Consider the following 22,595-nt stretch of genomic DNA (forward strand, 5'->3'; position numbering starts at 1 on the left):
TTGCTGGTTTTTTAGTCCTTTGAAGAATTCCGAGCTAAAAAGATTAGTTTGGCCAACATTTTTGAATGAATAAATGTATTTTAATAATCTGGCAGATAAGTTATATTCATTTGTGCTAGAATGTATGAAAAACAGTCACCTTCTTTCTTTGGTGACTGTTGAGTACAATGTTTTCTATAATTTGGCTCACAGAACTACTGAGATTTTGTGAACAGAAGGAAAAAACCTGAGGGAAATTTTTAGATCTCCAACTATCTTTATTTATGTTACTAAAGATTTTAAAAGGTAAATGTGATAATGTTCAGTTTTAATAACTCAAGTTTTGGAGGACTTTAGAAAGTTAGTTTTTTTTTAATTTTAAAGTTATTTATTTTAGAAGGGGACACCTCCTGAAGTGGATTTGGCCCTTGCTTAAGTAACTCCAAGACTTCAGTGTAAAAATTGTATTACCTTTCTCCGACCTGAATCTCAGAGGTCAAATAAAAGGAGTTTGCTAACAAATAAGTCAATCAGAGAAAGACATGTATCATATGACCTCACTGATATGAGGAATTCTTAATCTCAGGAAACAAACTGAGGGTTGCTGGAGTGGGGGGTGGGGTGGGAGGGATGGGGTGGCTGGGTGATAGACACTGGGGAGGGTATGTGCTATGATGAGCGCTGTGAATTGTGCAAGACTTTGAATCACAGATCTGTACCTCTGGAACAAATAATGCAATATATGTTAAGAAAAAAAAAGAAGATAGCAGGAGGGGAAGAATGAAGGGGGGGAAATCGGAGGGGGAGATGAACCATGAGAGAGATGGACTCTGAAAAACAAACTGAGGGTTCTAGAGGGGAGGGGGGTGGGAGGATGGGTTAGCCTGGTGATGGGTATTAAAGAGGGCACGTTCTGCATGGAGCACTGGGTGTTATGCACAAACAATGAATCATGGAACACTACATCAAAAAACTAATGATGTAATGTATGGTGATTAACATAACAATAAAAATTTTTTTAAAGGAGTTTGCTAACATTTTTTATGACTCTGTAATTTCAAAAGCTTTTTAACATACATTGTCTTATTTGTTCCTCAAAATAATTCCATAAAATGAGCTGAACAAGTAATAGTGATATTCCCATTTGAAAAATAATTTGCCAGTGGGACACAGTTGGTGACAGAATTGATATTTAAGCCTATATTGTTTTTGCTTTTCATCATAAAAAATTTAAGTGTTTAGTAATAGAATAATTTGGTAAATACCCATGTGCCCATTATTAAAATGGGTATAGGCAATTGTTAGCAATTTACATTTGCTATATTTGCTTCATCTTTCTTTTTTCTTTTTGGCTGTAGATTATACAGCAAATTCCAGACATTTTTACTTTTACTCCTCAATATTTTAATAAGTATATATATCTTAAAAAGGACATTTTCTCAATAATCACAATACCATTACCACACCCAACAAAATTAGCAGTAATTCCTTAATATCACCTAATACCCAGTTCTTATTCAGATTTCTGTGGTTGTCCCCAAAAGAACTTAAAAAAAAAAAAAATAGGATCCCAAACAAGGCTCACATGTGGCATTTGTTATGTCTCTTCAATTTGTTATGTCCAGAATAGGACCCCTAACCCCTACTTTTCTTTTCATGCCATTGACTTGTTGAGACCAAAAGGCAGGTCTTTAGATTTTTAATTTGATGTTCTTTCTTTTATACTAAGTTGCCTCAAATGTAAATGTTAAATGTTAAATAAAGAAAATAATAGAGGACAATTATAACCTGTAAAATTAAAAACTTTTTTTTTAATTTAAAGAGAGGTCCATGGAGCAGTTTATTATAACTGAAATATTATTTTAACAGCTAATTTCATAAGCAACTTTAACATCAAAGCATCCGAAGTAACTATATCCTTGTGGCTTTTAAGCTGATATAACATTTTGTTTATTTTGTTGTTTGTAAATGCTTTTTTGTCATCTTTATTGTTCTTACTAGTGAGCAACTATTAAATATTTATTATGTACTATCAACAGTAATAGTAGTAGTAATAATAAATTATTATGTTCTGTCCTTGTTTATCTTTCATGCATCTCAGTGCAATTAACTGGTAGACTAGTTAAATTCCTAACTGCCAGAAATGACAACAACAAAGAATACGGCAGAGGATAGGAAAAAGAACTGAGAGTTGCTTTAGCAGATGGCAGTGAGAATGGAGCAGTCATAGAACAGGGACATTTGCCTTGTGGCGTGTGGGCTGGCCCAGCAGGCAGGGACATACGCAGGCTTATATCACCTGGGCTCAGCTGGGAAGGCTTCACGCTTTTCTTATTCTTTTCCTCTGAGAGACATTAAAGGTATCCCGTGAGGATGCATCAGTGTTGTTTTGCAAAGCAGCCTTGGCAGAAAGAAGGACTTTAATCTTTTGATTATTTCCACCCAACTTTTTCATCCTCTGTACCTGCAATAGCCTTGTAGCTTGTCTTTCAAAGTGTATCAGGACAAGAATAATGACATATTTGAGTGCAGTAACTTAGGCACTTTAAATCTTCACTGCTGTAACTAGATGTTTCTCCCAGTGGATTGGCTACACAGCTTCCCTTTGGGAGACAAAGTATCATGGGTGAGTGAAGGCACATTCTTTCTAGTTGCTGAGCTGCACTGTCTCTGTTTTTTATTCAGTGTTCACCGAAGGATTTAAGGATAAAGTTTGGGAATCTGCTGTGTAAAGCTAATTCCCTAGCTCTTCCTAATGGTGTATAGAGTTCTGGTCCCCTAAGGCACGGTATTATTTCCATTGTTTTCCTTGGTTTGCATAACTAGTTTATCTAAGTTCTTTCCTCAGAATACAGTAAATGAAAGAAATGAGATGAAAGTGTAAAAATACTTATTAAAAACTTCTTAAATTAAAAAGTGAAATAATTTACATATAAAATAATCAAATATTTTACCTTGGAAAATACAAGGCACACAAGTAGTACTCCAGTTGCCTAAGTAATTATATTAAAGCTTCTTCTGCAGTAAAAGTAATTATTTTATGAACAGCATTTATCTATTAAAGAATAGATTCTTTAAGAATAGGTACATGAACAGCATTTAAATATCTGTAAAGGAGATTCTTTTGAAATCTATTGGTTAAAGTACATTCTCTAATATACTCATATGATTGAGTTATGACTAACTGTGTCCTTGTACCTCAAAGGCAGATACTTCTCTGTCCCCTCCAATGACAAGGGGATGACTGCAAAGTAAAGGAAATAGGTGTAAGTGCTTGTCCTTCCTGGGAAAGGAACATTTATGTAATAGCATATCTCAGCCCATTTCCAATTCCAATGAATTGTTTTTATCCTACTTGTTTTTTGCATATATCTAGTATTATGAAAATAAATAGTGTAGCAGCTATTGTACACAGTATACTTTCATACCAAGTTGGTAGAATCTCATTTAAGAAGAACCTAAGTCCTTACCTATTTTTGTGTTTACTACCTAACCGCATGTGCAAGAGCAGGCCTCTTTTTTAAGAATTGATCATGTCATGTATTCTTGATGGAAGTAATTATATAAGTGGTTCAGAAAATTCAGATGGTTTTTTCTTCATATTCCCCTTTCAATGGGTCAGTGCTGTTAAGGGCATTGTTGTGAGAAGCACAAGGTGATTTTATTTCAAGAGTTACTGATTCATGCTTCTCCTGTTTTCTTTCAGGTGGATCATCCATGCTATGAAATATGAATTACAGATCCGTGGTGGAGACAAGCCAGCCAGAGACTTGTATCAGCTGTCACCAAGTGAAGTTAAACAGCTTCTGTTGGATATTCTCCAGCCTCAACAGAATGGAGGGTAATGAGGACCCATTGTTACTTATAGAACACTCTGGATTTATAGTGACATCCTACTTTGATATATATGAAATTAATAAGATAGTAATAAGAAATTAAATGCAGCAAAGTATCAGAGGTCACCCTACGGGTAGACAGCGTACACAAAGATACTAATCAAAATGTCTATCTTCATTTGTGGTTTTGTGTTGATTTTATTTTATACTGTTTTCAGGTGTACTTTATCAGTGTTTCTTAATTTTTATTATTTTGTACAGAATGTAAAACTTCATACCGTGTTGGTCAGTTCCCTTTTTTGAATCTTTGTAGCACTTACCATCTCCTCCCAACATTTTGGCATAAAGATAAGAGTTTGGTAACATTATTTGAATAAGTTGCCTGTAACTCTGTCTCCCTAAGTAGACTATGAACTTATACAGGGCTAAACCATTTCATAGACTTAACTTGTGCTAAGCTTAGAATAAGAACAAAACAAATACTTGTGGAATGCATCAAATTGAAGAATATTTTATTACAGAAAGAGTTTTAATATAATTATTTAGGCAAGCATTTATTAGCACTATTTGTATGCCTGATATTTTCTTTTTTTTTTTTAAAGATTTTATTTATTTATTTATTTATTAGAGAGAGAGAAACAGCATGAGAGGGGAGAGGGTCAGAGGGAGAAGCAGGCTCCGGGCTGAGCCGGGAGCCTGATGTGGGACTCGATCCCAGTACTCCAGGATCATGACCTGAGCCCAAGGTAGTCCCTTAACCAACTGAGACACCCAGGCGTCCTGCCTGGTATTTTCTAAGGTGTTATAGTTATATGCCTAGAAAAGAAGTCTTCTACAAAAGTAAATCTGAGGGGGGAGGAGCAAGATGGCGGAGGAGTAGGAGACCTAAATTTCATCTGGTGCCAGGAATTCAGCTGGATAGGGATTAAACCATTCTGAACACCTACGAACTCAACAGAAGATTGAAGAAAACAATAGCAGCAACTCTGAACAGAAAAGAAACCACTTTCTGGAAGGTAGGATGTGCGGAGAAGTGAATCCAAGGTGATATTCGGGAAGATACATGGTGGGGGAGGGAGTCTCTGTTGGCCGCTACTGGCGAGTGATAGACTGGCAAGCAGAGCACAAAATCGGATATTTTAGAAGTCGGCTCTGCTGAGGGATGTCACTCCAGTGGCTAAGTGGGAGGTGAAACCCTCGCTGGGACAGTGTGGTCTCAGGACCCTCGGGTCACAGAAAGACCAGGGGTGCCTGAGTGCGGCAGAGCTCCCAGGTATTGGAGTGGGGAAGCCGGCTGCAGAGACGGAGCTGAGGCGCAAGCTCTCAGCTCGGGGTTGCCATAAACCGTGATCCGCGGCACAGTCAGGCCACTGCTCTTCCAGCAGGGACCCAAAAAGTGGCAGATCCTTCCCCTGGAAGGAGCGGCGCGGGAGTGCACCACAGGGATCTGCTGGGTTTGGAGACTCCACACGGGGTCCTGCGCCAGAGATAGAAACGCTCGGTCACAGGCCGGGTGAGCACTTTAAATCTGGAACGGCTGGAGACTGGGGAGACGGGAGTGATTGACTGCTTTTCTCTGGGGTCTCACTGAGGAGTAGGACCTCGAGCTCTCACCTCCTCTGGGGTGGAGATTGGGAGGCTGCCATTTTCACTCTTGTCCTCCAAAGCTGTATGGAGAGCTTTCAGGGAACAAAAGCTCCCGAGAGCAAACCCGAGCATATTCCTTAGCCTGGACCAGCAAGGGTGGGGCAATTCTGCCTCCAGCAAAGACATTTGGAAACCACGGCAACAGGCCCCTCCCCCAGAAGATCAGTGAGAACAGCCAGCCAAGACCAAGTATACCCATCAATGAGAACGGCAGAACTCCGAATACGGCACATAGAATTCATGGCTTTTTTCCCATGATTCTTTAGTCTTTCAAAGTTAATTTTTTTTATTTTCTTTTTTTCTTTTGAATTTTTCTTTTTCCCTTTTTCAACCAACATCTTCTCAATCCTTTTTTAAAAAATATTTTTTATTTTTCATTTTTAGAGTCATATTCTATCCCTTCATAGTAGTTACCCTTATTTTTGGTATATATATATATATATATATATATATACCAAATATATATATTGGTATATATATATTGGTATATATATATATAAACCACAGAAGGTCTCTTCTGATTTGTTTAGTGTATATTTTTCTGGGGTTGTTGTTACCCTGTTAGCATTTTGTTCTCTCATTCATCTATTCTCCTCTGGACAAAATGACAAAATATATATTTTTGGTATATATATATATATATATATATATATATATACCAAAAATAAATATATATATATATAAGTTGTTCTCTCTTTAAAATTTTGGGATACAGTTTCTTCTAACAGATCAAAATACACCCTAAATCTCTAGTGTATGGCTTTGTTCTAGTCTCCTGCCTGATCACATTCTGTCTCCCTTTTTTTTTAATCATCTTCTTTCTTTTTTCAACCAACTTCTTATCAATTCTTTTTATAAAATCTTTTATAATTTTCATCTTTACAGTCATATTCCATCCCTTCATCATATTTACCCTTATTTTTGTACATATATAAGCTTTTCTTTCTTTAAAATTTTGGGAGGCACTTTCTTCTAACAGACCAAAATGCAACCAATATCTAGTGTGTGGCACTGATCTATGCACCAGCCTGATCATATTTGATCATATTCCAGTTTTTTGTTTGTTTGTTTTTCATATTTTTCTTTTTTCTTTCTTTCCCTTTCTTTTCCCCCACTTTCAGGTCTCTTCTGATTTGTTTAGTGTATATTTTTCTGGGGTTGTTGTTACCCTGTTAGCATTTTGTTCTCTCATTCATCTATTCTCCTCTGGACAAAATGACAAGACGGAAAAAATCACCTCAACTGACTGCCAAGGACCTACTCAATACGGACATTAGTACGATGTCGGAACTAGAGTTGAGAACGATGATTTTAAAGATACTAGCTGGGCTTGAAAAAAGCATGGAAGATATTAGAGAAACTCTTTCTGGAGAAGTAAAAGAGCTAAAATCTAACCAAGTCGAAATCAAAAAGGCTATTAATGAGGTGCAATCAAAAATGGAGGCTCTAACTGCTAGGATACATGAGGCAGAAGAGAGCATTAGTGATTTAGAAGACCAAATGATGGAAAATCAAGAAGCTGAGAAAAAGAGAGAAACAGCTACTGGATCACGAGGGCAGAATTCGAGAGATAAGTGATACCATAAGACAAAACAATATTAGAATAGGTGGGATCCCAGAAGAAGAAGAAAGAGAGAGAGGGGCAGAAGGTATATTGGAGCAAATTAGAGCAGAAAACTTCCCTAATTTGGGGAAGGACACAGGCATCAAAATCCAGGAGGCACAGAGAACCCCCCTCCAAATCAATAAAAATAGTCAACACCCTGACATCTAATAGTAAAACTTACAAGTCTCAGAGACAAAGAGAAAATCCTGAAAGCAGCTCGGGAGAAAAGATATGTAACCTACAAGGGTAGAAACATGAGATTGGCAACAGACCTATCCACAGAGACCTGGCAGGCCAGAAAGGACTGGCATGATATATTCAGAGCACTTAATGAGAAAAATATGCAGCCAAGAATCCTATATCCAGCTAGGCTCTCATTGAAAATAGAAGGAGAGCTTGTTTGAAGGTTCTAGCAGGGGAGCGCAGCTACTCTTATACCCTTGATTGAAGAACGGTCCTCCTCTATCGGGGAAGTTCGTCCTGTTCGACCAAGCGCACAGCTTCAGGAGGGATGCACATGGAGTGGTGAGGGAGGAAGGGGACACCTGCCTAGTCAGCCAGATCAGCCGAATCCACACTGGCGATCAATGGGGTGATAAAAAGCTTCCAAGACAAACAAAAACTAAAGGAATTTGCAAGCATGAAACCAGCCCTACAAGAAATATTGAAAGGGGTCCTCTAAGTGAAGAGAGAGCCTAAAAGTAACATAGACCGGAAAGGAACACAGACAATATACAGTAACAGTCACCTAACAGGCAATACAATGGCACTAAATTCCTATCTTTCAATAGTTACCCTGAATGTAAATGGGCTAAATGCCCCAATCAAAAGACACACAGGGTATCAGACTGGATAAAAAAACAAGACCCATCAATATGCTGTCTGCAAGAGACTCATTTTAGACCGAAAGACACCCCCAGATTGAAATTGAGGGGGTGGAAAACCATTTACCATGCTAATGGACACCAAAAGAAAGCTGGGGTGGCAATCCTTATATCAGACAAATTAGATTTGAAAACAAAGACTATAATAAGAGATGAGGAAGGACACTATATCCTACTTAAAGGGTGTATCCAACAGGAAGATCTAACAATTGTAAATATCTATGCCCCTAACATGGGAGCAGCCAATTATATATGCCAATTAATAACAAAAGCCAAGAAACACATTGACAACAATACAATAATAGTGGGGGACTTGAACACCCCCTTCACTGAAATGGACAGATCGTCTAAGCAAAAGATCAACAAGGAAATAAAGACTTTAAATAACACACTGGACCAAAGGGACTTCACATATATATTCAGACCATTCCATCCCAAAGCAACAGAATACACATTCTTCTCTAGTGCCCATGGAACATTCTCCAGAATCAATCACATCCTAGGTCACAAATCAGGTATCAACCAGTGCCAAAAGATTGGGATCAATTCCTTGCCTATTTTCAGACCACAATGCTTTGAAACTAGAACTCAATCACAAGAGGAAAGTTGGAAAGAACTCAAATACATGGAGGCTAAAGAGCATCCTACTAAAGAATGAATGGGTCAACCAGGAAATTGAAGAAGAATTTAAAAATTCATGGAAACAAATGAAAATGAAAACACAACTGTTCAAAATCTTTGGGATGCAGCAAAGGCAGTCCTAAGAGGAAAGTATATAGCAATACAAGCCTTTCTCAAGAAACAAGAAAGGTCTCAAATACACAACCTAACCCTACACCTAAAGGAGCTGGAGAAAATACAGCAAATAAAGCCTAAACCCAGCAAGAGAAGAGAAATAATAAAGATCAGAGCAGAAATCAATGAAATAGAAACCAAAAGAATAGTAGAACAGATCAACAAAACTAGGAGCTGGTTCTTTGAAAGAATTAACAAGATTGATAAACCCCTGGCCAGACTTATCAAAAAGAAAAATGACCCAAATAAATAAAACCATGAAATCACAGCCAACACCAAAGAAATACAAACAATTTTAAGAACATATGAGGAGCAACTATATGCCAGCAAATTCGATAATCTGGAAGAAATGGATGCATTCCTAGAGATGTATCAACACCAAAACTGAACCAGGAAGAAATAGAAAACCTGAACAAACCTATAACCACTAAGGAAATTGAAGCAGTCATCAAAAATCTCCCAACAAACAAAAGCCCAGGGCCAGACGGCTTCCCAGGGGAATTCTACCAAACATTTAAAGAAGAATGAATACCTATTCTTCTGGAACTGTTCCAAAAAATAGAAATGGAAAGAAAACTTCCAAACTGGTTTTATGAGGCCACCATTCCCTTGATCCCAAAACCAGACAAAGACTCTATCAAAAAGGAAAATTACAGACCAATATCCATGAGGAACATGGATGCAAAAATTCTCACCAAAATACTAGCCAATAGGATCGACAGTACATTAAAAGGATTATTCACCCTGACCAAGTGGGATTTATCCCTGGGCTGCAAGTTGGTTCAACATCGGCAAATCAATCAATGTGATACAATACATTAACAAAAGAAAGAACAAGAATCATATGATCCTCTCAATAGATGCAGAAAAAGCATTTGACAAAGTACAGCATCCTTTCTTGATCAAAACTCTTCAAGGTATAAGGACAGAGGGTACATGCCTCAATTTCATAAAAGCCATCCATGAAAAACCCACAGCAAATATCATTCTCAATGGGGAAAAACTGAGAGCTTTCCCACTGAGGTCAGGAATGCGGCAGGGATGTCCACTATCACCACTGCTATTCAACATAGTATTGGAAGTCCTAGCCACAGCAATCAGACAACAAAAAGAAATCAAAGGCATCTGAATCGGCAAAGAAGAAGTCAAACTCTCACTGTTTGCAAATGATATGATACTTTACGTGGAAAACCCAAAAGACTCCACCCCAAAACTTCTAGAACTCATACAGGAATTCAGTCAAGTGACAGGATATAAAATCAATGCACAGAAATCGATGGCATTCCTATACACCAACAACAAGACAGAAGAAAGAGAAATTAAGGAGTCGATCCCATTTACAATTGCACCCAAAACCATAAGATACCTAGGAATAAATCTAACCAAAGGGGCAAAGAATCTGTACTCAAAAAAGTATACATTGAGGAAGACACAAAGAAATGGGAAAACGTTCCATGCTCATGGATTGGAAGAACAAATATTGTGAAGATGTCAATGCAAGCTAGAGCAATCTACACATTCAATGCAATCCCCATGAAAATACCATCCACTTTTTTCAAAGAAATGGAACAAATAATCCTAAAATTTGTATGGAACCAGAAAAGACCCCGAATAGCCAGAGGAATGTTGAAAAAGAAAAGCAAAGCTGGTGGCATCACAATTCCGGACTTCCAGCTCTATTACAAAGCTGTCATCACCTAGACAGTATGGTACTGGCACAAAAACAGACACATAGATCAGTGCAACAGAATTAAGAGCCCAGAAATGGACCCTCAACTCTAGAGTCAACTAATCTTCGACAAAGCAGGAAAGAATGTCCAATGGAACAAAGACAGTCTCTTCAACAAATGGTGTTGGGGAAATTGGACAGCCACATGCAGAAGAATGAAACTGGACCATTTTCTTACACCACACACAAAAATAGACTCCAAATGGCTGAAAGACCTCAATGTGAGACAGGAGTCCATCAAAATCCTAAAGGAGAACACAGGCAGCAACCTCTTTGACCTCAGCCGCAGCAACTTCTTCCTAGAAACATTGCCAAAGGCAAGGGAAGCAAGGGCAAAAATGAACTATTGGGACCTCATCAAGATAAAAACCTTTTGCATAGCAAAAGAAACAGTCAACAAAGCCAAAAGACAACCAACAGAATGAAAGAAGATATTTGCAAATGATATATCAGATAAAGAGCTAGTATCCAAAATCTATAAAGAACTTCTTACATTCAACACCCAAAGAACAAAGAATCCAATGAAGAAATGGGCAGAAGACATGAACAGACATTTCTGCAAAGAAGACATCCAAATGGCCAACAGACACATGAAAAAGTGCTCAACATCACTCGGCATCAGGGAAATCCAGATCAAAACCTCAATGAGATACCACCTCACAGCAGTCAGAATGGCTCAAATTAACAAGTCAGGAAATGACAGATGTTGGCGGGGATGCGGAGAAAGGGGAACCCTCCCACACTGTTGGTGGGAATGCAAGCTGGTGCAGCCACTCTGGAAAACTGTATGGAGGTTCCTCAAAAAGTTGAAAATAGAGCTACCCTATGACCCAGAAATTGCACTACTGGGTATTTACCCCAAAGATACAAATGTAGGCATCTGAAAGGGTATGTGCACCCTGATGTTTATAGCAGCAATGTCCACAATAGCCAAACTATGGAAAGAGCCAAGATGTCCATCGAGAGATGAATGGATAAAGAAAATGTGGTGTATATATATACAATGGAATATTTTGCAGCCATCAAAAGGAATGAAATCTTGCCATTTGCAACGATGTGGATGGAACTGGAGGCTTTTATGCTGAGTGAAATAAGTCAATCAGAGAAACACATGTATCATATGACCTCACTGATATGAGGAATTCTTATTCTCAGGGAAGAAACTGAGTGTTTTTGGAGTGATGGGGTGTGGGAGGGATGTGGGGTGCCTGGGTGATAGACATTGGGGAGGGTATGTGCTATGGTGAGCGCTGTGAAATGTGTAAGACTGTTTAATCACAGACCTGTACCTCTGAAACAAATAATACATTATATTTAAAAAAAAAAGAAGAAGATAGCAGGAAGGCAAAAATGAAGGGCGGGAAACAGAGGGGGAGACGAACCATGAGAGACTATGGACTCTGAGAAACAAACTGAGGGTTCTAGATGGGGAGGAGCTGGGGGGATGGTTTAGCCTGGTGATGGGTATTAAATAGGGCACGTACTGAATGGAGCACTGGGTGTTATACGCAAAGAATGAATCATGGAACACTACATCAAGAACTAATGATGTGGGGCACCTGGGTGGCTCAGTCGTTAAGCGTCTGCCTTCGGCTCAGGTCACGGTCCCAGGGTCCTGGGATCGAGCCCCGCATTGGGCTCCTTGCTCCGCGGGAACCCTGCTTCTCCCTCTCCCACTCCCCCTGCTTGTGTTCCCGCTCTCGCTGTCTCTCTCTCTGTCAAATAAATAAATAAAATCTTTAAAAAAAAAAAAAAAAACTAATGATGTAAGGTATGGTGAGTAACATAACATAATACAAAAAAAGTAAATCTGAGCAAATGGGAAGACATCTTTGTTCTTAAAGAGGAACACTCAACATTATAAAGGTATCAGTTATAAATGTAATGCAATTGCAAAAAAATCCAACAAGCTATTTATGGAGGTAGATAGGTTAATACTAAACTTCATATGGAGAAGGAAACATGCAAGAACAACCAGAACAACATAAAAGAAGGACTCACCCTAACAGACAGTGAAATGTACTATAGAACCTCTATGATAAAAGTGTGATGCTGGCACATGAACACATAAATAGGCCGGCTGAACAGAATGGAAAGTCCAGAAATAGGCCTTAAGCTCATATGGAAATTTAATGTGTGATAGAGGTAACATTTCATATCACTGGGTCAAGGATGGACATTATTTTTTAAATAAATAGTGATGGGACAACTGGATAGCCATTTAGGATAAGATAAAGTTAAATCCATACTTTATACTGTACACAAGAATGAACTCCAAATAGATTTGCTATCTAAATGTAGAAAATGAAACCACACCGGAGCTAAACTTTAACCTTGGTATGAGAAAGGCTTTCCATCTAGGGCTTAACTCTAGGGGTATTAAAAGATTAATAAGACTATATAAAAATTTAAAACATCATTTTGCATGGCAAAAAATAGACAATCTCAGAAGACAGCTGAGAAACTGGAACAAGCATAGACTACAAAGGGCTAATATCCAAGAATTCTTAAAAACTCAGGGATAAAGAACCAAAAACCCAAGAGAAAAATGGGGGAAAATATGATTAATCAATTCATTTAAAACATAAAAAAATGGACCTTAGATATTTGAAAAGATATTTAAGAGGTTTTTTTAATTTTATTTTTTTTAAGTAGATTCCATGCCCAGTATGGAGCCCAATGCCCAGCATGGAGCCCAAAGTGGGGCTTGAACTCATGACCCCATGAGCTGAGACCAAGAGTCAGCTGCTTAACCATCAGGCACCCTGTAAAGATGTTTAAACTAACTCATAATTAGAGAAATGTAAATTAAAACATGTTGGGATACCATTTCTCATCTATCAGACAGACTGGCAAAAGTTAGTATGACAAACTTGCTGGGGCTGTAGGGAAACAGACACTATTAATTCCAATTAATAAGTGTAGATGGAATGATGGAAAGAGAAAATTACCATTAGACAAATACAATAGTAACAATTGTTGCAGGCAAGAACCATCATGGATGCTAAATTTAGTGGGTGGAAGTATGATGAGAAATGAAAAATTTGTATAATTTAGAAGTATTTCCACTCAAGATACTTTTTAATTGCAAAAGGAAAAATACTAACTTTACAATGAAGGAACCCAGTAGACTCTACCTCAATCAAATGATCAAGGTTAGCATCCCAGGAATAAGACACATCAGTATCATGTACCTCCCTAATATGATATACCAAAAAGGCATAATCACTTCTGGGTATTCTTGCCAAAAATGCATAATCTAAGTCTAATAATGACAAAACATCAGATAAACCCAAATTGAGGTGCATTCTACAAAATAACTGACATTTCTAAAATGTTAAATTCATGAGAGATGAAAGAAGATTGAGGAACTGTCATAGATTGGAAGAGTCTACCTAAGGAGATTTGGAAACCAGATGCAGTGTGGGGTCCTGGATTGGACCCACAACCAAAACAAGGACATTAGTGGTAAAATGGCATAATTTGAATAAGGTCCATAGCTAATAGTATTGTGTCAGCATTCATTTCCTGGTTTTGAGTGTTGTTATGTATGTATGTTCGAGTGTGAATTACTTTTTTGACTTCTAAGTCTAAAATTTTTCAAAATAAAAAGCCAAAATATAAAGAGAGGTCCTCAAAAATAATTATCTCCATTGTGAGTATTCACACATTTCTACTTTTTTTGTTGTTCTAAGCAAACTTCTCTTTTTTATAATACTAACCATGACTTTATAGAACTCAGAAAACATTTTTTTTTCTTATTGCCAAACAAAGGGAATAGGAAAAAAATCAAATGTAGAGTATTGGGTATTCAGTTTTGCACCTTCAATATCCAAAGTAAAACATCACCAAGAAACCCCTGCCCCTTTGGGCTTCTTCTCTTTGGCGTAGCACTGAACCCAGCCACACAAGATTGGGTCTACCAAAAAAAAAAAAAAAAAAACCCTGCATCCAAAAGGGATGCAGTTTTAAAACATCATTGGTCCTCTTTTATCAGAACAAAAATGTCTTTTTCATTATACTGTCTCCTGCATAGCTATGTTCCTACCTAGAGATATTGTTGGTCACATGCTTCCCTTGTGGTTGATGGCACATTTCATTCAATGCTTGTTTTAATACCAAGTATAAAAAATGTATATTTGTTCCTATCTGCAGCTTTTGGAAGAATATACTGTTGTGTCATTTGTGCATTTTTTTCAAATCATGCAAATTCTGCATCTTTAGCAGTTTGTGAAGGAGTATTATATCTTTAAGATGTAACACTTAATCCATGGAAATAAGAGATCTAGAATTTCGTCTTATCACTTTGGTATGATTATTATAACATGTAAAATCATGTAGCTGATTTTTCAGCACTGGTACTTTGGCCATATTTAAATAGAAAAATAAATCTAAGGTTTAAAGTTTAAAACTTTAAAACAAGATAATTTCATTAGGTACATAATACTTTTTTGAGCCTTCATTACTTACCAAATGTTTATTAAGCATCTTTCTGGGAGAGTGTATAGGAGTGATCAAGCCATACGATGTCCATACTTCCATGAAGTTTACATTTTATTGTATGTAAGGACCACTTGAAGTTATTTCGAAATTGGCTGCTTCTGTGTTTTTAAATGGAGCTTCTTTGCATATTAGGAAGTCGTTTGATCACATAATTTACTAGAGAATATCGTTTTGCTTATTAAATTTTTTAAAATCTTGGGGATGTTCTCCTTTCCTGCAAACTCTGTTTTCACTATGGAAATATTTAGTAACCTCTGTAACACATGGTAGATATGCATCATTGATGGATTTTGGCTTTTATTTTCACCCTATTGGAACAATTAATCTATATTGAAAGCCCTGCTCTCTATGAGAACAAACTTGCATTTCAACTCTGAGGCATTTTCTTTTGGTCTACAGATGTTGGCTGAACAGGCGTCAGATTGACGGGTCTTTGAATAGAACTCCTGCTGGGTTCTATGACCGAGTATGGCAGATCCTGGAGCGCACGCCCAATGGTATCATTGTAGCTGGGAAGCATTTGCCACAGGTACAGCCCCACTGTATTTATGTCATTTAAGGGAATCTAAAGGAGTAGGGAATTCTTTCCCCCTCTGCATTGCCAATAACCTTTCTGCTTATTCCATTTTCTAAGAGTATTTAAAGGGAGGGTATCCAGATACCTGAAGGGAGGAACTATTAGAAAATAAAATACCTAATCAATTGGATTGGAAATTTTTTTCCCCAACCTGAGTTACTTTAATTTTTTATTTTAGTGCCCCTCTATACAAAAGCCTTGCTTTACCAAAAGGATATTTTGCTTAAAAGCTGTATTTAATAAGTTTTTTTTATATTATTATATTTCAAATGTTTCAGGGAAGCTCCGTGTTTAAAGGAAACATATGGCCAAACCTTTTGCCAAGCAGCTGTCCTTCTTTTGTTTATTTATTAGTGAAGTTTAGCTTTCTTATGTTGGCATTACTATGAAAGCTGGTATTCCTTTACCACCAAGTGATAGTGGGCCAGTGCTAGGGAACCTCACAAATAATAAAACATACATTCAAAAGACAGAACCAAATCAGACCTAAGAAGCAAGGTGACTTAATAATGCTATGGATAAGGAAATGACTGAATTTCGGTAAATGTGAAAATTATAGTAACTTTTTAGATCATAGATAATCACTTAATTTACTCAAGATATGACTTAGCTTTGATCCAAATGAATTAGTGCTCCCTCCTTCAGATAGTTTCCCAAGTTATATAAACTGGCCTCTTCTTTGATTTGGTTATTTTATTTAATACTGACCTCTAACTCATTCTGCTTATACACAAACAAGAATAACTAGGCCTTTTGGAAATGGAGTACCATATTTGTTTTTAGTGTTGAAATGTCAACCAAATTATTTTTGATGAGGGTCCTTATTCAAATATAGTATTCTTAAATACCCATGCCCACACTCATTTTGTTTATATGTACACAGTATTTCTGGAACGAACCACAAGACACCGGTAGCATTCTTTTTTTTGCCTTGGGGAAAAGAACTGTGGTTTGAGGGCACAAGGTAGGCTTTTCACTGAAAACATTTTTTAACCATTCAAATTTGAACTATGTGAATCTATTACTTATTTTTAAAAATGAATAAGAACTGTTAAAAGTATTCTTTATACTATTCACAAACTGTTTAGTGGTTGTATTTGGTTGTCAACATAGGTGCTCCATCCCTCTCCCAGATGCTCTGTGACCATAATATGGGGCAGCACTGTCTCTTTTGAGCAGAGGAGGCCTCCATTATTCCTGCTCTGCTTCTGCTAGGCCTCATGTCTGCTCTACAGTGGACTATGGCAACATTTTGTCTGCTGCTTTCCCAGGCCCCGCTAATAGCTACCAGATTTTCATTTAATTGTCTGATAGCCCAGGCCACTTACATTTTGTATCCTCTCTTTGCTAACAAAAATAACAGCAGATGCATGTTAAGTCTTCTTATGTTCCAGGCACTTTTCTAAGTGCTCCTTTAATCCTCACAATGCTCTTTTGAGGTAGGTACTTTATTATTCCCACTTGACAGATGAGGAAACTGAGGCACAGCTAAGTTTTTTTTCCCAAAGTCCTACATCTAGGAAGTAGTTGACCCCGAGTGTGACACCTATCCCCTACCCCATCCCCGGTAATTCAACTTTTAAGCCTTTTGTCTTAACTTCTCTGCTCTACTGCCAACCCTAAGTTCTTCCAGAGAGTGGGAAATGAAGCAGGCTTGATGTCTCTTCTCTAGGTTTATCACGGTTGCACAGTAGCCAGATTGACTTTTCAAATGAGATATATGAAAAGGAAATTGATATGAAACCATGACAGGGTTTTTCTTTCCTTCTGTAACCCTACTAATCCCATTGCTAGACATCTGAAAGAATTATAATTATTGTGTTTAGCAACTGGGCTTCACTTTCCCCAAACTAGGTACTACCTGTAAGCATTAATAATATGTTAGATTGTATTGAATATAGAATACAATAGATGGACCATATCGAATTATAGAGTCGATGCATTATTATACCAGGTCAAACAAGTTTGCTGTCACTTGATTTCAAGGGGACATTCCTGCTGGGTCCCATTTGGAATAGTAAGTAGATACACATTGTTCTGAGGCTATGATTAAGTTCACTGTAAATCATCATTGAGGTGGAAGCAAATAAATATGACTCATCATTTCTGCATCTCTGGTAATAAGTCTGGTGACTCCATCTGCTTTCCACCATACAGACCTAACATTTAGAGTCTTCTTCTCTTCAATCCTTTGAGGGTTAGCCACCATGCCCAGATGTGGGTTTGCATTTGGATTTGAGTTTATTTGCTGCTTTCATTTGGTTTGTGAAAAGTGAATGGAAGACTATGCAATATTCTTGTTTTAACTGAAGTAGAAAGGGTAGAGTAAATTCTTTTTGTTTTGCTTTTTTTTCTGTGTTGTCTTGCCATTTCTACATGCAATGTTGTTTTTGCTTATTTGTATGCATTTTTATGCTGCCAGCTCAGAAAGGACCTGCCACAGAAATGATGTAAATTCAATATCAAGTGACTTATATGCTAAAGTCTGACAGCAAGCATAACTTCTTGTGTTAATTCTGAAAGCAATATGTACTCTATTTGTTGTCTCAATTTATCGCTGTTCCTTTTGTGTGTTGAAGTGGATTTCCAATATAGTCCCTTTCCCTTACCATTTGTATAGTAAAGATAACTACTAAAAATAGGAGGTTTAATTTATCACAACAGTCAGCTGGTTGGCTTCAGTAGTTTGACATATATAAAATCCAGTCATATACCTGAAAATGCTCCCTAAGGTTTTATAGAACCTGAAAAAGGTTATTGATTAGAAAATGAAAGTCCTCTATTAAATGGGAACCACAGTATAACAATGCAGCATGTTAATATTGACTTATTTTTTTCAGCAACCAACCCTGTCAGATATGACCATGTATGAGATGAATTTCTCTCTCCTTGTTGAAGACATGTTGGGAAATATTGACCAGCCAAAGTACAGACAGATTGTTGTGGAGGTTTGTATTTAGAAATGCAGATTGCTGAAGAAGTGCTTTCTATCTGCTCCCTGAAAACTAACATAAAGGAAACTGCTCAAGAGAGACCAGGAAGTCCACTCCTTACGTAACCCAGATCTCCTCTAGTTGAGTCTTAGACAATATAGCCATCCTTGACCCAAGGTCAAGGTACATGAGCAATTTAAACATCTTAAATCCTTCAGTGTGGAAAGACTGCCCAGCTTTTTCAGTCATGCACCACTAAAAAACACAGGAAGTGGCCTTTTCCTGTTTTCTTTAATTTCAGTTTTTTTTCTGTTTACAGAAATAGCACATGACTATTGTAGAAAGTTTTAATAGTTCAGAAAATTATAGAAAAGAAAGCAAAAAAATTTCTCCACACCCACTAGCAATAGATCATCAGTGTTGATATTTTGAGAGACATCTTTCCAAACATCTCTCTGTGAACAGAGAAGACATGTAATTTTGTGCTGTATCATTTTATATAAAGTTAAATGCTAAAATACACACACACATGCATGGTGTATACATGTGCTCTTTTGCCATTTTAAAACATTATACCAAATATGTAGAGAATCCTCATAATGAATGGATTTAACATATAGCGCATCTTCACTTTGTCTCTTTCTCTGGGAATGTCTCCATCAGACTCTGTGTTGCTTGTGGGTGGGTAGTATGTTTGGGTGAGGCAGAAGCTGTCAGTAACTGCTGGATCTGGCACCTGAAATCCAGTCAGAGTTGAGTGAGATTCAATCTTACCTCAGATGTGCCAGGATTTAGAGACATTATCAGCCAATCAGTTTCATAGCACATGGGAATGAGGCAGCCTGGGGTCAGAAAGAGACGGGGTTATTGGAAGGGTGAATGCCTTTCTTATGCTGTTAGCCATTCAATGTCTAGTGCCCAGCATCTGGGACCTACAATGGACATGGAGGTCCTTCTTGTTGACCAAACGAGGGTCCCTTTGCAGAAGAAATTTTTCTTTAGAACTAGAGCAAAACTTCATATTCTCCTGGCTAAAGCCCTCTCCAAGGTCTCCCACATTATGACACCTGGATTTTTTCTGAAAGTGTTTCCGTTGGTTCTTTCAGGTTCTGTTTTGGAGGCATTTAGAGAAAGTACAGTCAGGAAGATTCCCAAACTGGGAATTATGAAGTCTTTTTTCCTGTTCCATGTACAGAGTAGGAGCCATAATCATCATTGGAAAGTCTTTACCAAGCATTGTATACTCAGACACAATCTTTGTGTCTAGCAGTATGTCATCTAAAATGGAGGTTACTACTTAGGATGAATGTATGAGATAGTCAGACAATGGGATGATGCATTAAACTAAGATATGCAGACCAAGTAGTACTCAGACCATAAAGAGGTCAGAGTTAGGTGTATCTTTTAAAACATAGCCATCCCCTGAGAAACACTATGATGTCACAGAATTATACTCATTTTGGGGTCCTGGGCTCCAAGTCATTTGATCATGAGCCTAGATCCAGAGTCTCCACTGACCTCACCTGCCTTCTTTGGCTTTGTTGCCGGCCAGCTCCACTGGATACTGGTTTTGGTGTCTTGCCAACAAGGATTAATGCCCAAAGGCCAGAAAGTTCAGACATTTTGGGCGAATAGAGCACTATGTACTGTAGACAGGACTGCGAAAATCATTTTTCTTATTTCATTTACGTGACCTAAAAACATTTCTGCACAGCTACAAAGATATACACAATGAAAAAAAATGTGCAGTTTCCAAACAGAACTTACCCTACTAATTTGCAAGATTTTTAGAAAGAGTCCAGGGCGCCTGGGTGGCTCAGTTGGTTAAGCAACTGCCTTCGGCTCAGGTCATGATCCTGGAGTCCCTGGATCGAGTCCCGCATTGGGCTCCCTGCTCGGCAGGGAGTCTGTTTCTCCCTCTGACCCTAACCCCTCTCATGTGCTCTCTCTCATTCTCTTCCTCTCAAATAAATAAATAAATAAAATCTTTAAAAAAAAAAAAAAAAAGAGTCCATTCACAATGATCCTAAAGTCAATCATTGTACAGAACACACTGTGGAATTCAAGGTCATCCGTCAGTCTGAGTAAAGAATGAAAACATGTCCAGACTGTGTTGCTTTTATGGTTCATATAATTGGCTTTCAACATCTGTCTCTTCTAGTTACTAATGGTTGTATCCATTGTACTGGAAAGAAATCCTGAGCTAGAATTTCAAGACAAAGTAGATCTAGACAAACTGGTGAAAGAAGCATTTCATGAATTTCAAAAAGATGAGAGTCGACTAAAGGAAGTTGAAAAACAAGTAAGTAGAGAAAAGACCTTTTTGTAGAATTTTTTCATTGTCTCAACTCTTCAAAATATCCCTAATCTCTTATCATTTAACTTACAAAACAGATTTATAGAGTGCAAAATGGAGTATTTGTGGGGCAGGGAGAAGTCTGAGTTATTCGAGAAATTAGTGGTACTTTTTAGTTAATTACTAGTCAGTTCAGCTATGAAGCTCTGACTAAAAAGAAAACTGGGAAGACATAAATTCCCTTTATATAGTTAGCAGTTAAAATGTGTTTTACCAGAGAGGAGCCATAGATTCCTGAAGGCTATAAAATTAAATTCTGGGGAAGATGGGAATGCGTAACAGGCTACATTGGTGCTGTGTGTACTACCTAATATAGTCCCTTCCAGGCTCTCTGTTTAATATTTTATGCTCATCTGTAAAAAGGTTCCCTAAGTAAATAAAAATTATCAGCAAAGAGGGGAGAATATTAAAAGTGTCTGTCTTTGTTTTATATGCTGAGAAGATGCCTTAGGAAAATGAAAGAAAACCTCAAGAAGGTTCTATTTTCCATGAGGAAATATTTCTGTGAATTTATTTTTCCCCCTAGGCTGACACTGATTTTACCTGTCAACTCTTTACAAACAAAAATCAAGCGACTTGCTTACTGTTTTCCTTTGTAGGATGACATGACTTCCTTTTACAACACTCCCCCACTGGGAAAAAGAGGAACATGCAGCTATTTGACAAAGGTTGTGATGAATTTGCTGCTAGAAGGAGAAGTCAAACCAAGCAATGATGACCCATGTCTGGTTAGCTAGTGAGGAAGGTGTAAGAGGCTCTGCTGAGACACATTTTCTAGAAGTGTGTTAAGGTTTGTGTTGAAGCTTAGTTCAGGCCGCCATTTAATGTATGGACTGATTTTGTTGGTGAGGTGGTTGCCATACCCTTGGCAGTTACTGGACCTCTTGCACGCCATAGTCAATCTAATGGTATGAAATGCTTTAACTAAGTGGAAAAAAAGATCTCATGATTATTATGCCAACTACAATAATAATCTTTAATGAACAATAGAAATAGTTAATGAATTGAAAGTTCACCACTGCATGTTTTGTGATCACATAACTCATCAAAATGAATCTTTGCTCTTTGGACTAAATTCCCAACTTACTGCCATTAAAATGAATTTGCTAGCTAGAAATGCATACAGGAAATGAAAAGATAATGAAAGAATGGTGAACTTAACTTAGTGGCAGTGTCATATTAGAAAAAAATATTAAAATCATAAAAGCAAATCTGCCAGCCTATGTTTTGATTCTCAGAAACTGCTTTGTTGATTATATTTTAGTATACAGAGCTGTTGTACGATTTTTACCTTGTAAACATGACTGTGATTTTGTATTTGTGCTGATTTTAGGGGTGGGCTAAAATACAGTGTAATCTACACCTAATCAGACATTTTCTTTGAGCTCTTACTAAAAATATGGCATGTGTAAGATTGTTCAGAAGTATGGACTGTTAACCTAGTTTGTACTAGTAAAAACAAAATTGAAAATCATTAAATTTCATTTCTGAATTAATGAATATATCTGGACACATTTTTGTATTCTCTTGTTCATAATATTAAGTCTATTACTTGTGAATATTTTCAGCATAATTGATCTGGAGATAGAGTGGAAGAGAATCTATGGTATCTACCATTACACATGTTTTGCTACCAAATTTACTTAAGCAAACTTTAATAAAAATAGAAAATAGATTAAACATTTAAAGTTTTATGAGTTCTTACTGAATGTTACAGTACAGCCTATTAGTTTGAGCCATGGACCAAAAG

The 22,595-nt window shown here is 37.4% G+C and overlaps 1 protein-coding gene across 2 annotated transcripts in view; it reads left to right on the forward strand.

Annotated features, from left to right (window-relative positions):
* Positions 1-22,319, forward strand: part of PHKB (phosphorylase kinase regulatory subunit beta) — a 300,058-nt gene extending 277,739 nt beyond the window's left edge. For both annotated transcript variants that reach the window (XM_021705835.2, XM_021705836.2), the window contains 5 exons: positions 3,686-3,820; positions 15,379-15,508; positions 18,397-18,504; positions 20,651-20,791; positions 21,445-22,319. In XM_021705835.2, coding sequence (XP_021561510.1) covers positions 3,686-3,820; positions 15,379-15,508; positions 18,397-18,504; positions 20,651-20,791; positions 21,445-21,582 — 652 coding nt within the window. In that variant the 3' untranslated portion in view covers positions 21,583-22,319. The remainder of the gene's footprint in view (positions 1-3,685; positions 3,821-15,378; positions 15,509-18,396; positions 18,505-20,650; positions 20,792-21,444) is intronic.
* The last annotated feature ends 276 nt before the right edge of the window (positions 22,320-22,595 follow it).

This window comes from Neomonachus schauinslandi, chromosome 16, assembly GCF_002201575.2.
Source record: "Neomonachus schauinslandi chromosome 16, ASM220157v2, whole genome shotgun sequence".
NCBI classification, from domain to species: domain Eukaryota; kingdom Metazoa; phylum Chordata; class Mammalia; order Carnivora; family Phocidae; genus Neomonachus; species Neomonachus schauinslandi.